This window comes from Anser cygnoides, chromosome 19, assembly GCF_040182565.1.
Source record: "Anser cygnoides isolate HZ-2024a breed goose chromosome 19, Taihu_goose_T2T_genome, whole genome shotgun sequence".
Taxonomy (NCBI): domain Eukaryota; kingdom Metazoa; phylum Chordata; class Aves; order Anseriformes; family Anatidae; genus Anser; species Anser cygnoides.
Window position 1 is genome coordinate 5,145,321 of NC_089891.1, and position 13,216 is coordinate 5,158,536.

At 67.4% G+C, this 13,216-nt stretch overlaps 1 protein-coding gene across 1 annotated transcript; it reads right to left on the reverse strand.

The window, feature by feature from the left end:
- Positions 1 to 201: 201 nt before the first annotated feature.
- On the reverse strand, positions 202 to 7,375 carry SPHK1 (sphingosine kinase 1). Its single transcript, XM_066980372.1, has 5 exons — positions 6,842 to 7,375; positions 2,649 to 2,798; positions 2,307 to 2,401; positions 1,940 to 2,055; positions 202 to 1,497 (listed from the first exon to the last, which is right to left on the reverse strand). The coding sequence occupies exons 1-5, from the start codon at positions 7,323 to 7,325 to the stop codon at positions 726 to 728; spliced, it is 1,617 nt and encodes a 538-aa protein (XP_066836473.1). The 5' UTR covers positions 7,326 to 7,375; the 3' UTR covers positions 202 to 725.
- Positions 7,376 to 13,216: the final 5,841 nt, after the last annotated feature.

Below are 13,216 nucleotides of genomic sequence, written 5' to 3' on the forward strand. Positions count from 1 at the left end.
CCCAAAAACATCCCTGCGCAGGGCTCGGCTCTCAGGATTCAGTGATCTCCTTGGGACATGGGGCACAGACGCACCCCAGGAAGCTGCAGCCACCGCCCGCCCCGCTCTGTGTGAGCAGCGCTCGGTGCGTGGCTCTGCACTGATCCTGACCCCAAGGTTCCAGGGAGTAAAGGGCCTCAGCCCCTTGGGACAGCCGTGTGCTCAGATTTAAATCCCAGGGCTTTCTTTTATTATTATTATTATTTGTTGTTGGGTTTTTTTTTGCAAACGCTAGGTATTTATTGCATTTCTCACAAGAATAAACTCTGCTTCTACAGGAAGCTTTGGGTAGAAACATTGTTTTTTTAAAAAAATTTTTTTGATTTCTTTTTTTTTCATGTTAGATATTGGTCCTGACCGCCCTGGGTCAGGCTGGCTCCGTGGCAGGGACACGAGCGGTGCCACCGTGTGCCTCCGAGCCGGGGGGGGGACGGGGCTGTGCCGGCGCAGCCGCCCCGGGGCCGGGGCCTCGCACCCCTCGTACCGCTCGTACCGGGGCAAAACGCGGGCGTCTCGCCGGCGCCGAGTACCTGGTGGGGCTCGGGGCTCGTTTTTGGGTCCGTCCCCAAGAGAGTAAAGCTAAGCGAGGTGCCCGCGGCCCCGGAGAGCTATTGCTAGAGGAGGAGGAGGTGGTTCCTGAGTGGGAGGAAGGCTCGGCCGTGCCCGCGGCTCAGCGCTGCGGCCGCTCAGGAGCCGCTGACGATGCGGCAGAGGCGGCCGTGGACCTGGCCCTGCACGGGCTCGCAGGCCAGCGCCTCGCCGTCCACCGTCATGACGCCGGCGCTGCCCCGCGGCTCCAGGCGGAAGGCGCGGACGGGGACGTGGTGCAGGTGGGGGCAGCCCAGGTCCAGGTGCGTGCCCCTGCCCATGGCCAGGAAGACCTTCAGCAGCGCCACGCGGCTGATGCCCGCCCGCACGTAGAAGAGGTGGATGCAGCCGTCGTCCAGCCGCGCCGCCGGCGCCATCAGCAGGTTGGTGCCCAGGTGGGACTGGTAGATGGCGTAGACGCAGACGAACTCCTCCTCGGGGACCACCGCCCAGCTCGCCGGCACCGGCTGGCCCAGCGGCACCAGCAGCGAGTCGGCGGGCAGAGCCCCCTCCGTGCCCCCCTCCGGCAGCGCCTGGCCGTCGGCGCCGGGCACCGGGGGGTCCCTGGGGGCCGGGGGGGCGCCGCCGTGCTCGGGGCCCGCGGGCAGGTAGGAGAGGCGGCCCTGGTAGACGCGCAGCCGGGCCAGGCACTGCAGGGTGCCCAGCGTGAAGCGCGCGTTGCCCAGCCGGCGGTACTTCTCGCTGTCGATGTCCACGTCGGCGATGAAGCCCCAGCCGAAGCCCAGGAAGGAGAAGAAGCGCTTGCCCGAGGCCGTGCTCAGCGACACCAGGTCCATCTGCGTGTGCAGCCCCTTGCAGAGGATGAAGGTGCAGTTCGTCAGCAGCTTCTTCTTGGCCACGTGGTCGTTGCTGCGAGGGACGGAGAGGGTGAGTTTGGGGGCTCCTCCTGCCGTCCCAGCACCTACGTGCGGCCCCCTCAAGGGTGCTGTCTTGGTGCTGGGATGCATCCCGGCTGGGTGAAGCCGCTAGGAAGGGGCAGCATAAACCAGCTCCTGAATTTGGGGACCGATGTGGGGCTGCCCAGGACAACCCCGCTCCCACCCTGGGCGTTTCCTGGGGTGCACGGCTTTGCACCTACAGCTGCTGCCATACGGCACAGCCAGCTGCACCCCGGGGGCTCAGCTCAGCCCCCGGCTCTTTTGGGTGAAGTTGGGCCAGATTCAGAGCCTGGAGGAGAGACAGGGCGTAGGGGGAGCTGGAAATGCAGGGGTGCAACCTGATGCTGGCAGGGACCGGCTGTGCCGCAGGGGGGTACCCAGGTGGGTGTCCCCGTCCCAACGCCCCCGCTCACCCTGCATAGTAGTTGATGGAGGCAGCCAGGGCGTTCCCGGAGCCCCCCGGCAGGATGCACAGCGGCTTCTTCATCGCCTCCTCCCAGTCCGGCCGCTCCATCAGCCCGTTCACCACCTGCAGAGACGGAGGGAGGGAGCTCGTCGTACCCGGGGCTGTGCCAGGACCCCGCTGCCCCCGCAGTGCCCCCGGCCAAGGGCAGGATGGAGGCTGTGCCTGCCCTGCTGGCTCTGGGCTGGGTTTTCTCTCTTTGCTGTTTCTTTTTGTCTATAGGTCTCCAAACTCGGCTCCTGCCCCTGGCACCCCTCTCCTCCCAGCTTCGTGCCCCATCCTGGCCGGGGGGCGCTGCCGGGCGCTGCCCCTCTCACCTCGTGGAGCAGCCCGTCCCCGGACATCACCACCAGCGTGTCCCACTGCGACAGGTCCTCGTCCCGCATCTTCTCCTGCGCATGGTGGGGTCTCTCTGCAGGGGAAAGCAGCGAGAGCTGAGCGCCGTCCTCCGTGCCTCTGCCCTGCCTGCTGCCACCCCCGGGACCGCGATCCCAGCCCCGCTGTCCCCGTGGGGGTGCAGGATGTGGGGCAGGCCCCTCGCACCCTTCACTGGTGACACCTTGCCTGAATCCACCCGGTATAGGAGCCCGTCCCAGGTAGGTCCCCGGGTCGGAGGGGGTCACGGCGAGGGGACAGGGCAGGGGCACTCAGGGACTCACCGGTGATGAAGATGGAGGGCGTGATGTCGGCGTCGGCCAGCATGGGCTGCACCACCGCGTGGAAGTCATCGAGCGCGCGGCCGGCGCCGCTCTGCGGGTTCAGCAGCACCAGGGCATGGCAGGGCCGGGGCAGGACCCCGTAGCTGGCACCTGGTGGGGAAAAAGGGGCTCAGAGCTGAGGCCAGGGGGTGCCCTGTGAGCCAGGGCAGTGTTTGCTGCAGCCCCGCAGGAAGGGGAGTGTTGGGCGCGGACTGGGGGGTCCCCACGGGGAGAGCTGGGGAGCTCTGGGGACCCCCCAGGTCCCCCATGTTCCTGCACAGCGAGCCAAGGATGGTGACGGGGGTGAGGGCTGGGAGGGTTGAGGTCCTGATTCCCCACATCCCTCCAAGCTGGAGCGGGGCCAGGACTGACACCTGTGCCGACAGACGGACGCTTCTCTTCCCCCTGCTCCCCACGGGGCTCTGGTTTCACGCGCGATGCCCCCAGCCGGGCTGTAATTACAGGCCTGACAGGGGCGGTCGCTGCCCAGACCCTGTGGTCCCCGTGCCCCCTGGCACATCGAGCCCCGGCCACGCTGCAGCTGCGCTCCTTGGGAGGAGCGGGGAAGAGCCTGGGGTGGCCGCGGGGCTCCGAGCGCTGCTGCACCTCGATGGCAGCCGGTCAGCGCCGCGGAGCTCGAGGGCTCCTTGCAGCAGGGACAAGGGGGACCTGGCATGGGCACGGTCCATGAATACCCTGCAGCATTTCTGCTCTGGGGCTCCCTGGTGAGCTCGGGGCTCCCCGGTCTGCGCTTGCTGTCCCTAGCCCGGTGTCCCTGGCACAGGTTCCTAAAAAAAAAATGAGCCCTCGTCCCCAGCAGAGCCAGGAGTGGCACCAGCAAGCCTGTGTTATATCCAAAAGGCAGCGATCCCACATGGGGAGCTCCTACGACGTGCCTGGCACTCCTGCATTCCCTCTAAACCCCTCCCAGCCTGCAGCGTGACCCCAGGTTTGGGGTCCCCCCCCCGGCTCCAACCCCGGGCCCCCGCAGCTGGCGGTGTAGGGGCCCCACGGGACCGCGCTGAGGTTTTGCCTGCTGACAAAGCACCGAGCTCTGCTCCGTCAGCGGCGTTGAGTCACGAAAGCCGCCGGCCGCCGTTTCCCAGCACTGCCCCGGGCCGGGAAGCCCCTTGCTCGGAGCTGGGAGCGGCCGCAGAGCGCGGCGATGGACCCGGGGCAAAGGGCGGCCAGCACGCGGGGATCGCCGCCTGTCCTCCTCCTCGCCTGCGCACGCGGGGCGATTTCGTGTTTATCCAGGCATCGTTGTACAGATAAACCTCCTGCCGACCGCAGCAGGGGAGGCCAGGCCGAGGGAGGCCACCGCGTGCGCCGCCTCCCTGCTGGCACCTGGCCTCGCCGAGGTCACGGCCACGCCGGGGCCTCCCCGATGGCTAGCAGGGCTCAGCAGCCCCAGCCCCGTGCCTGTCGCAGCCCCGGGGAGCAGAGCGAGCTCCCACGCTGGTTTTGGTGCTGTCTCCTTGGTTTTCTGCCCGCAGGGACTGAGCTGGTGAGCCCTGACCCCGCCGGGGAGGCTGCGCTGCTCCGGGACGGCTCCGGTCTCCACCAGCCTCCAGCAGGCGCCTGTCTGTCTGTCCATCTGCACGCCTCTGTCCGTCCGTCCGTGAGCTGGGTCCGGTGCCGGCCCCGCCAGCTGTCCCTCGCCCTCCGCAGCTCCTTATCAGCTAGCACCAGGCAGGATGGGACCGAATGGGCCTCGGGGCTGGCAGCAGAGCGCTGCGAGCTGAGCTCACCCCAGCACACACCAGGAGCGATGGGCAGCGAGGTCTTGGCCCCGCCGGCCCCCTGAGAGCCTCTGTGCTCATGAACAGCACTCGGTCCTCTCTTGGTAAACACAGCCCAGGGCTTTGTGCTCCGAGCCAGGCCGTGGGGACTTTTCTCTCCTCTTTTTTTCCTCTCCTCTTCCCCCCCTCCACTCTGGCGGGCGCGGCGGATTTCGGCAGCATCCCTTCCCCTTGCGCAACGCCGGCCGCAGCATCTCAGCGCTGCCCGGAACAGCACAGCCCGGCTGCTCCCCCGGCTCGTGGGCGAGCAGGACGGGGGCCGAGTCAGCAGGAGGAAGGGGCACGGCTCCGACCGCATCGCCCACGAGCCACGTGCCCTCTCCATGGCTCCGCTGACAGCTGGAGACGTGCGGGCAGCCCCAGCAGCTCGGCCGCGTTGCCACATCCCTCTGCAAGGTCCGGTTTTGGTGCACCAGGGACGAACTTCCCAGGCTTGCCGGAGGACAGGGTTGGGCTGTCCGGCTCCCCAGGTCACCCAGGTGGCCGTGCACAGCGATGGGATGAACAAACACAATACGGGGGGGTCCCCCAAAATCAGTGCTTGTGCCGACATGCCATGACACCACGGCCATGCTGCCGGCAGCCTCCTGTTGTGGCCAGGAGCTGGATTCCTCCATCGTGACACCAACCCCACAAACCCGGGGCGGTTTGCTCCTGCCCCGCCAGCAGCAGGGCACGGCGGCGCTCGTTTCCCCCAGATTTGTGGTTATTAAGCACTGGGGGATTTTTTTCGGTTGTTTTTATCCTTGGGGCGAAGTCAGGCGGAGAAACCTTCCGCCAGCTGCAGCTCTCCGCGGGGCTTTTACCCCCGAGGATACCCGGGGGGCTGCAGGGAGGGTTTGGCTTCTCCCCGTCCCCCTCCCGAAAGGGCCGGGGTGCCCCGATTGCTTCTCGCACCCTGGCCCGAAGCTTTCCCGGTGCGGCCTTATCTGTCCTGCACACGCCGCCGGCTGCGCCATGCCGGTGCGTGCGGGCGCAGGGTGTGGCGAGCGGCGTTTGTAGCTCCGGCCCAAACTTGGGGAAGGAGGTTCGTAAATCCTGCTGGCCCTCAGCTAGAAAATAACTGCAAAATCCCGCACCGCCTTCCGCCGTCCTCCTTCCCCGGGCTCCCCCGAGGCCCCTGCCGTGCCGTGAGCCGCCCGTGCCCGAGCACAATCACGCCGCCTGCTCCAAGGGCGAGGGGTTTAAAACCCTTTGGAGACTCGCAGCCGCGGAGTTCGGGCTGGCAATCCAGCCGGGGAACCGGTTTCACCCTCGCCCCTTTCCGCCAGATTATTTTTTTTTTTCCCTTCTTATTTACTAAGAGTAGCAGAAAGTTGTTTTGTAGCTGCAGGTCATGTGAAAAAGCTGCATTTTCCAACCCGGGCGGGGAGAGCTGGGCTAAATGCGATGTGACAGGATCCCTCTAACCGCATGCCTCTTAATTTCCAAGTCTGATCAGTGCGACTGGACAGCTAAATAAATGAAGTAGCGCATATAATCGAATCTCCGCTCAGATGTTCTAACGCGTGCCGGCCTGCAGAAGGAGGGGGAGAAAACCCCCGAGCCAGCCTTGCCCCTTCCAGAGAGGGACAGACCCGCACCCCCCCGGGACCCCGCTGGCCCCAGAGGTTTTTCCCCACTCCCCGGTGACGGATGGGACCCGCCAGGGACAGTGAAGGTTCCCCATCCTCCCTTTGTCGGCAGCGGTGGCTTTTTCCTCATTAATGTTATTTTGAAAGGTTTGCTACTCAAAAAGCCACGCGAGAGGAGCAGGAGACGTGCGAGGGGGCTGTGGTGGGACCGCGTCCCTGCTGCCCCTTCAATTTAAGGGGAAAAGTGGGGGGAAAGCCCACGCCTGGCCCCGCAGAACCCCCGGGGGCTGCGGCCACCCCCGGCACTGGGGCTGTGCGTTGACGTCCCTGTCCCCTATACGCAGGGGGGCACCCAGGTGCCTGCCTTGACCCTTCGGGGCCAGACCCCCCCTCCTAAGCCCCTCCAGCCCCCTCCTGGCCGCCGGTCCCACACCACGCACCCGAGGGGGGTGTCTGGGTGGAGGGGGGGCCGCCCCCAGCCCCAAACCCCAATAATCCCCCCCCAGCCCCCAAATCCACAGCCAGCACGGGGGGTCCGGCCTGCCGGCGTACGGGGGATGCTCGGTGCGGGGCCGGGCACGGGGAGAGGCAAACGGGGGTGGGGTGGGGATGGAGGGAAGGGGGGGGGGCAGCACCCCAAAATCACTGCCGGTGCCCCGAAGGCTGTGCCGGGGGGATGGGGCGGGGGGCTACGGCCCCACCACCGCACCGGGGGAAGCTTGGGGACCCCGGCCCCCCACACCCCCACAGCCCCCCCGATCCCCCGGCCGGCACTCACCATCCCGCGCGGGCACGGCGGGCACCGAGAGCTCCCGGATCCGCCGGCTCCAGGCCTGGGCGATGCGGAGGTTCCCCTCGGCGTCGGGGCCGTGGGCGACTCGGAAAGTCCTCTGCAGGCGCTGGCGGGCGGGGGAGCCCCAGCGGCCTTTTCGGAAGGGATAACACACCACCGAGAAGCAGGCGGCGGACGAGCCGGAGGAGGAGGAGGAGGAGGAGGAGGAGGGGAAGGCCGCGGAGCCCACGCAGTCGGCCAGGGGCAGCGCGGCGCCGGTGCCGTCGGGGCGCAGCACCTGCAGCTCCCGCTCCGTCAGCGCCAGCGCCCAGGCGGCCGCCCCGGGGGCCGGCCCCGGCGAGAAGCGGCCCCGCAGCACCGCGTCCTCGCCCCCGCTGCAGCCGCCTCTTCCTCCTCCTCCTCCTCCTCCTCCTCCTCTTCCTCCTCCTCCGCCGCCGGGCTGCGGGGGGGGCCGGCGGCCGGCGGCCATCGGAGCGCACCGGGGCAGCGCCGCCCGCAGCCGCCGCTCGCTGCCGACACCCGCCCGGCAGCGGCAGGCGGGGCCGCCCGGCCCGGCCCGGCCCACGTTAACCCCCCCCTTCCCCGGGGGTGAGCCGAGGCGGCGCCGCCTCGCTGTCCCCCAGCTCTTTTCTTTTATTCTCTCTTTTTTTTTTTTTTGGGGGGGTGGTTTGCGGGGGGAGGGCGCGCACCGCGGGGCCCCGTCTTCATGGGGGTTTTTTTTTGGGGGAGCGGGGGGGGCTCGGTCTGTGCGCGGGGTGCTGGGGGAGCACGGTCTGTCCCGCGGTGCTGAGGGGCCCCGGGGGGGGGTTGGTGCTTGGGCTGCGCGGTCGGAGGGGTGCCGGCACCCGCACGCACGCAGAAAGGCCGAGGGTGGCTGTGCCGGGATCGGTTGGTGTGCGTCGTGGCCAGGTCGTGCCCCCGAGCCCCCCGTGCTGGGCCGAGCAGAGACCACCGGTATCCGTCAGCAGCCCCGCATCCAGCCCCAGCCCCACATCCATCCACCCCCAGCCCCACATCCATCCATCCCCAGCCCCGCATCCACCCCCAGCCCCGCATCCACCTTCAGCCCCACATCCACCCTCAGCCCCACATCCATCCACCCCCAGCCCCTCATCCACCCCCAGCCCCACATCCATCCCCAGCCCCGCATCCATCCATCCCCAGCCCCACATCCAGCCCCAGCCCCACATCCACCCCCAGCCCCACATCCACCCCCAGCCCCGCATCCACCCCCAGCCCCACATCCATCCACCCCCAGCCCCGCATCCACCCCCAGCCCCACATCCATCCCCAGCCCCGCATCCACCCCCAGCCCCACATCCATCCACCCCCAGCCCCGCATCCATCCCCAGCCCCACATCCATCCCCAGCCCCGCATCCACCCCCAGCCCCACATCCAGCCCCAGCCCCACATCCATCCCCAGCCCCACATCCACCCCCAGCCCCGCATCCATCCCCAGCCCCACATCCATCCCCAGCCCCACATCCATCCCCAGCCCCACATCCACCCCCAGCCCCGCATCCATCCCCAGCCCCACATCCATCCCCAGCCCCGCATCCACCCCCAGCCCCGCACCCACCCCCAGCCCCGCATCCACCCCCAGCCCCGCACCCACCCCCAGCCCCGCACCCAGCCCCAGCCCCGCACCCAGTCCCCCCGCAGGGTGAGAGGAGCGGAGGAGCCTGGAGGAGCGCAGGCAGAGCAGGGAGGAGGACGGAGGGGCCGCATCCTGCCCACCGCCTGCTCGCCGTGCACTCTCTCCTGCTGGCCCTTTGCCATCCTGAGGCTCTGAGCCCCTGGGCGCTGTGCCCCTGGGCAGCTCGGTGGGCGATCAGCGCTCAGGCCAGCACCGTGCGAGCGGCGAGGCAGGAGGAGAGGTGCCCTCGGCCCTTCGTGGCAGCACCCATGTGGGTTTTACGTGCCCTGTGATGCCGGACAGCCACAGACCCCATAACCTTGAGCTCGCAGCTCGGGGAGGCATTGCTCTTCACTCTGACAGCAGCTTCGCTCCCTGCGAGCCCGCTGTGCCCATTTAAACACCCTGAAACCCGCCAGAAGTTTCAGGCAGGGGACGGCCTGCCGGGCAGATACGCGTTTGTGTGAGCCTGGCTGTCTCGGGGTGCCCTAAAAACAGAGGAGAGGCGGCAGGACTTGGCGCACCGCGCTTCCCAGGAGGACTTCTCTGGCGCTACGGGCTCCGAGAGGCGGTTAAAGACAGAGGTGGGGCAAAACCCAGCCCCAGAGATCGGCCGGCCGATGCTTCTGGCTGGGGAACCCAAGCACCCGCGGCCGATGCCGGCTGAGATTTGGGGCCAGCGAGGGGCCAGCGTGGCCACGCCGCCGGCCAGAGCCTCGGCAAGGTGCCCGGGGGAGGAAATGGCCGCCCGCCGGGGAGCACGGGCTGCCGACCTGCCCCTCGCCTCGCCGCCTCGCCGGTGACTAAGGCGCTCTGCATTTCCGCCCAGGAAGGCACGGGACGGTGGGAGGAAATGAGAGCAGCTGCTGGATGGCTCCCGGCAGGTGCCGCGGGGTGACGGGGCCGGGTCGGGCTCTGGCCACGCTGCGTTACATCCGTCTGTGGCTCCGGGCCACAGGGACCCCCTCACCCCCCCCCCCCAAAAGTGCTTTAAATAAGATTTGGATGCTAGGGTGAGCTGTGGGGGGAAAGGGGCTGAGAGCAGCTTTAGCATGAGGTGCTGCACCCGGGGGTGCTGCAGCCAGGAGGGTCGGTGTGGGGCTTCCCAAGGGGGGGGACAGCGGGCGGGGGGGGGTGAGCAGGGACATGTGGGCAGGGGACGCCCGGGAGGAGCTTTCTTGTTTGGGTGCTGGTCTACGGGGGCTTTGCATGCACCCATCCCGGTGCTGTGCCACCCTCGCCCGATGCCTGCTCCACAGCCCGGCACCCAGCGCCAGCCCCATGCAGGTCCCCGTGCTGCTGTGCTGTCCTTGTCCTCGTCCTTGTCCTCGTCCTCGTCCTGTCCATGTGCCATCGGGGGGGGAGCAGCAGATCAGATCTCACCCCACGCCCCGCACCTTTGCGCTCTGCAGCCACCGGCCAATTCCTCCCGGTCCCACGCAGACGCTGCTCGTTTGCCCCCTGTCACGGCGTTTGATGCGGAAGCGGGATCGCCTCCGTCACTGCCTGGTGCTGATAAACAGTCATTTGGGGCTACCCTAATTACAGGAGCCTTAACGAGCTGCCTTGCACAGGCAGAAGAGGGAAGGATGCTCGGTGGTTGGGTTTATCCTGACCGGCTCCATTCCCACCCAGGCGCATGTGAGGGTGGCCCAGGGACACGGCATGGGGACATGGCACAAAGGCACCTCTGGGACGGGCTGGTGGGGACAGCTGGTGACAAATGCCACCCATTTGTCACTGCAAAGCAGGGGAAGGTGCAGCCCAGGCCACCTAGCATCCACGAGTGGTGTGACAGTATGGCGGAGGTGGCCATTCAAGGGGTATGTCCCCATCCCTGTGCACATTTTTCCCATACGCCATCCCCTGCCGCTCAGATACCAGCTGGGGGAGAAGGCTCGGACACCCGGAGCTCCTCACCGTGGGGTCGCTGCAAAAAGGGACGGATGGTTCGGGGAAACCGAGGCAGGAGAGGCAGACCAGAGCTGCCCGGAGTTGTGCAAGAATCCGAGGATTAGACACGGCAATTAAACACCCTCTGTGCTCTGTCCTGTCCCCGGGCTCCTCAAGCTCCCGGATCCAGCTGCTGGAGCCAGCCGCTCTTCCCCGAGGGAACACATCCCGGGGGGAGAACGCGGAGAGATGCCCGGCTCCCCGAGCGCCCCAGCCGGTACCTCCCAGCTCCAGCGCTGACCCAGGGCTCTCCGTGCCGGGGCAAGGCCCAGGTTTTGGGCTCCAGCTGCCCACACGGCGGCTCCTGGCAGCCCTAAAGGAGCTGTGCGGGGGACACGGCTGTGCTGCAGCGGCTGGCTCCCAGGCAGGCAGCTTCTCCCGATGCCTGCACCCTCACTGCTCCGCTGCGGCTGCCGCCAGCCCCCCGGGGCCGTGCGCTCAGGATCGGGCTCTCAGAGCATCCTTCCCGCTGCTCGAGGTCCGCGGCTCAAGGTGGAGCCAGAAATAGCGCTGCGTCGGGGCCGGCGGGCTGCAGGGTTTGGCAGGGGGACAGGCACCGACTGCAGCAGTGGGAACTTTCCAGCCTGCGCCTGCAGGAGATGAACCCTGCTGGGGACAGGCCCAGCCTGGGGGCTGCCGCTCGGCCCCTCGCAGCCCCCCTGGGCACGGGGAGAGGTCACACTGCTCCCCCCCGGCAGCACCAGCATCTCCTCGGGGGGGCTGCAGGGATGGGAAGGATGAGGGCATCTCCTGGGGGACAGCCACGGGGTTCGTGTCCCACAAGCTGCAGGTTTGGGGTTTAGGATGCAGGTTTTGGGTCTGCCACTGGTTTGCTGTGGGACTCTGGCAAGTCCTTGAGGCCCTACAGCAGCGTCCCTGTGACCCACAGAGCCCAGCCCGGCTTCACGTGGGGACCAGAGCTTCACCCGGAGGTTTCTCAGCCCCTGGGGATTTTGGCAGCTCCTAAATCACAGCCGGGCTCCGGCACGGCCCAGGAACACGGGGCTCGCCACGAAGCCCTTGGCGAGGCCGTCGAGCTGAGCTCATTCCTCCCAGCCGATGATTTACGCAGAAATATTCCTGAGGTCACCGCTCCACGGGGAAACATTCCTGGTCTGAGGAACCTCAGGCCCCGCGCTCGGCCCGGGAGCCAGCCTGATGCCGAACCCGGTGCCGGAGGTCCGGGGGCCAAGCACCCCTTCTCCACATCCCCCGTTTCTCCCAGTTTTTTTCCCCCGTTTTCTTTCCTGAAAATGGCCCGGCTTTTTGCACCACTTCCCGGTAGCGGTTTCCTGCGGCGGGGTGAGTGGAGGCATATTTGGGAGGTGACTCAGAGGCTGCAATGAGAACCACCTGGGTGCCGCAGGCGCCGCGCCGGGCCCCCCCCGCCACGCGTGGTGTCTGGGGACAGCGGCACCCATGGGGGCACCGCGTCCCCCCCAGCACCCGGCCACGGTGGGCGAGAGGGGGGGGACGGGGGCGAGCAACGGGGGAACCAGCAGGGTCACGAAGCTGCCCCCATGCTCTGAAATTCAACAAATTAAGCTTTCTGATGGTAAAAAAAAATAAAAATCCTGCTGGGCTTTACCCCGTGGTGTATGAATGCACGGCCCCCCAGCATTACTAAAGCCCCCTCCCAGCCAAATCCCAGCCCATGAGGCCGGGGAAACCCTTCGCAAGGAGCTAAACCCGCTCGAAGGCAGCACCAATCCTACCCCCCCAGTCCCGCCGGGCTGTTAATGAAATATGAAACGAAATAATAAAAGCGCTGCGAGGCCTCGCTCCGAGCAGCACTGCGGGGGCCTTCTGCTGCCTGGGGACCCGCCGGGGGCTCGGGTGGGAAATATTCCCCAGGTACACGGCGCTGCTGCTTGCTGCTCCTCTGCCCGGCCCTAAAAGCAGCCTAACCTTCAGCCCCGAGGCAGACAATCGCTGCCTGTTCCAGGAGGAAGGTTGTTTGTCGGGAGATAACAGCCCCGACCTCTGCCTGGGCACCCCGAGGGGACAGCGGTGGCGCGTCCCCACCACGTCCCCAGGGCTGCGGGGCCTTTGCCAGCAGGGCAAAGTGTGCGGCACCGGAGGGAAATCTGGGCTGAAAAAGGGCAGGATCGGGGTAGTTTTGCAGCAGGACGTGTTGGCCATCAGGCAGGGTTGGCGCAGGCACAGCCACAGGCTCACGAGGTGACGGCGTGGGCAGGATCAGGCCCTCACGGAGCGGCGGGCTGGGGAAAAGGGACAGGTAGCAGGCACACGAGGATGGTGCTGGGGACCTGTGGGGTCCGGATCTGGGCACCCCCACGGTGCTACCCGAGCCTTGTCCCCATCCTTTGGGGGGTCCCCGCTCCCCCGGCAGCTGGAGGGTGCAGCCAGCTCCCCAGATCCCATAAATAATTCCCCAGCTGCTTCCTTTCGCAGGGCAAAGCCAACCACGTGCACTAACAGCCACAGCGTGTCCTACAGCCACCAGCAGATGACTGTCACTCGTGGGGCAGCCTTGTGGGGTCACTAAATTCATGTCCCCATGCAGGGTGAGGGGATGCGGGGGCACAGAAGGGCTCGGGGCAGCCGGGCTGTGGTAGCTGCAGGCCTGCCGAGGCCGCTTGTGGTGAGGGAGCGAGAGGGGAATGGAGGAATCGGGCTGGAGCGACCCTCACGGGGACGAAGCACGGCTGAAGGCCCCGCAGGGGGTGGAGGGGACGTGGGGAGGCAGCGGGTGACCCCATGGGGGTGCCCTCAGGACTCCCACTGCCTGTGGGTGAGGTGCTGGAAC

What these genes read in the sequence shown, in the direction of transcription:
- SPHK1 (XM_066980372.1), bottom strand. Translation starts at nt 7,325, where the DNA reads ATGGCCGCCGGCCGCCGGCCCCCCCCGCAGCCCGGCGGCGGAGGAGGA. An exon ending in GCCCTCCATCTTCATCACCG is followed by an intron (nt 2,402 to 2,648) that starts GTGAGTCCCTGA and finishes TTTCCCCTGCAG; the next exon opens with AGAGACCCCACCATGCGCAG. An exon ending in TCCATCAACTACTATGCAGG is followed by an intron (nt 1,498 to 1,939) that starts GTGAGCGGGGGC and finishes CGTCCCTCGCAG; the next exon opens with CAACGACCACGTGGCCAAGA.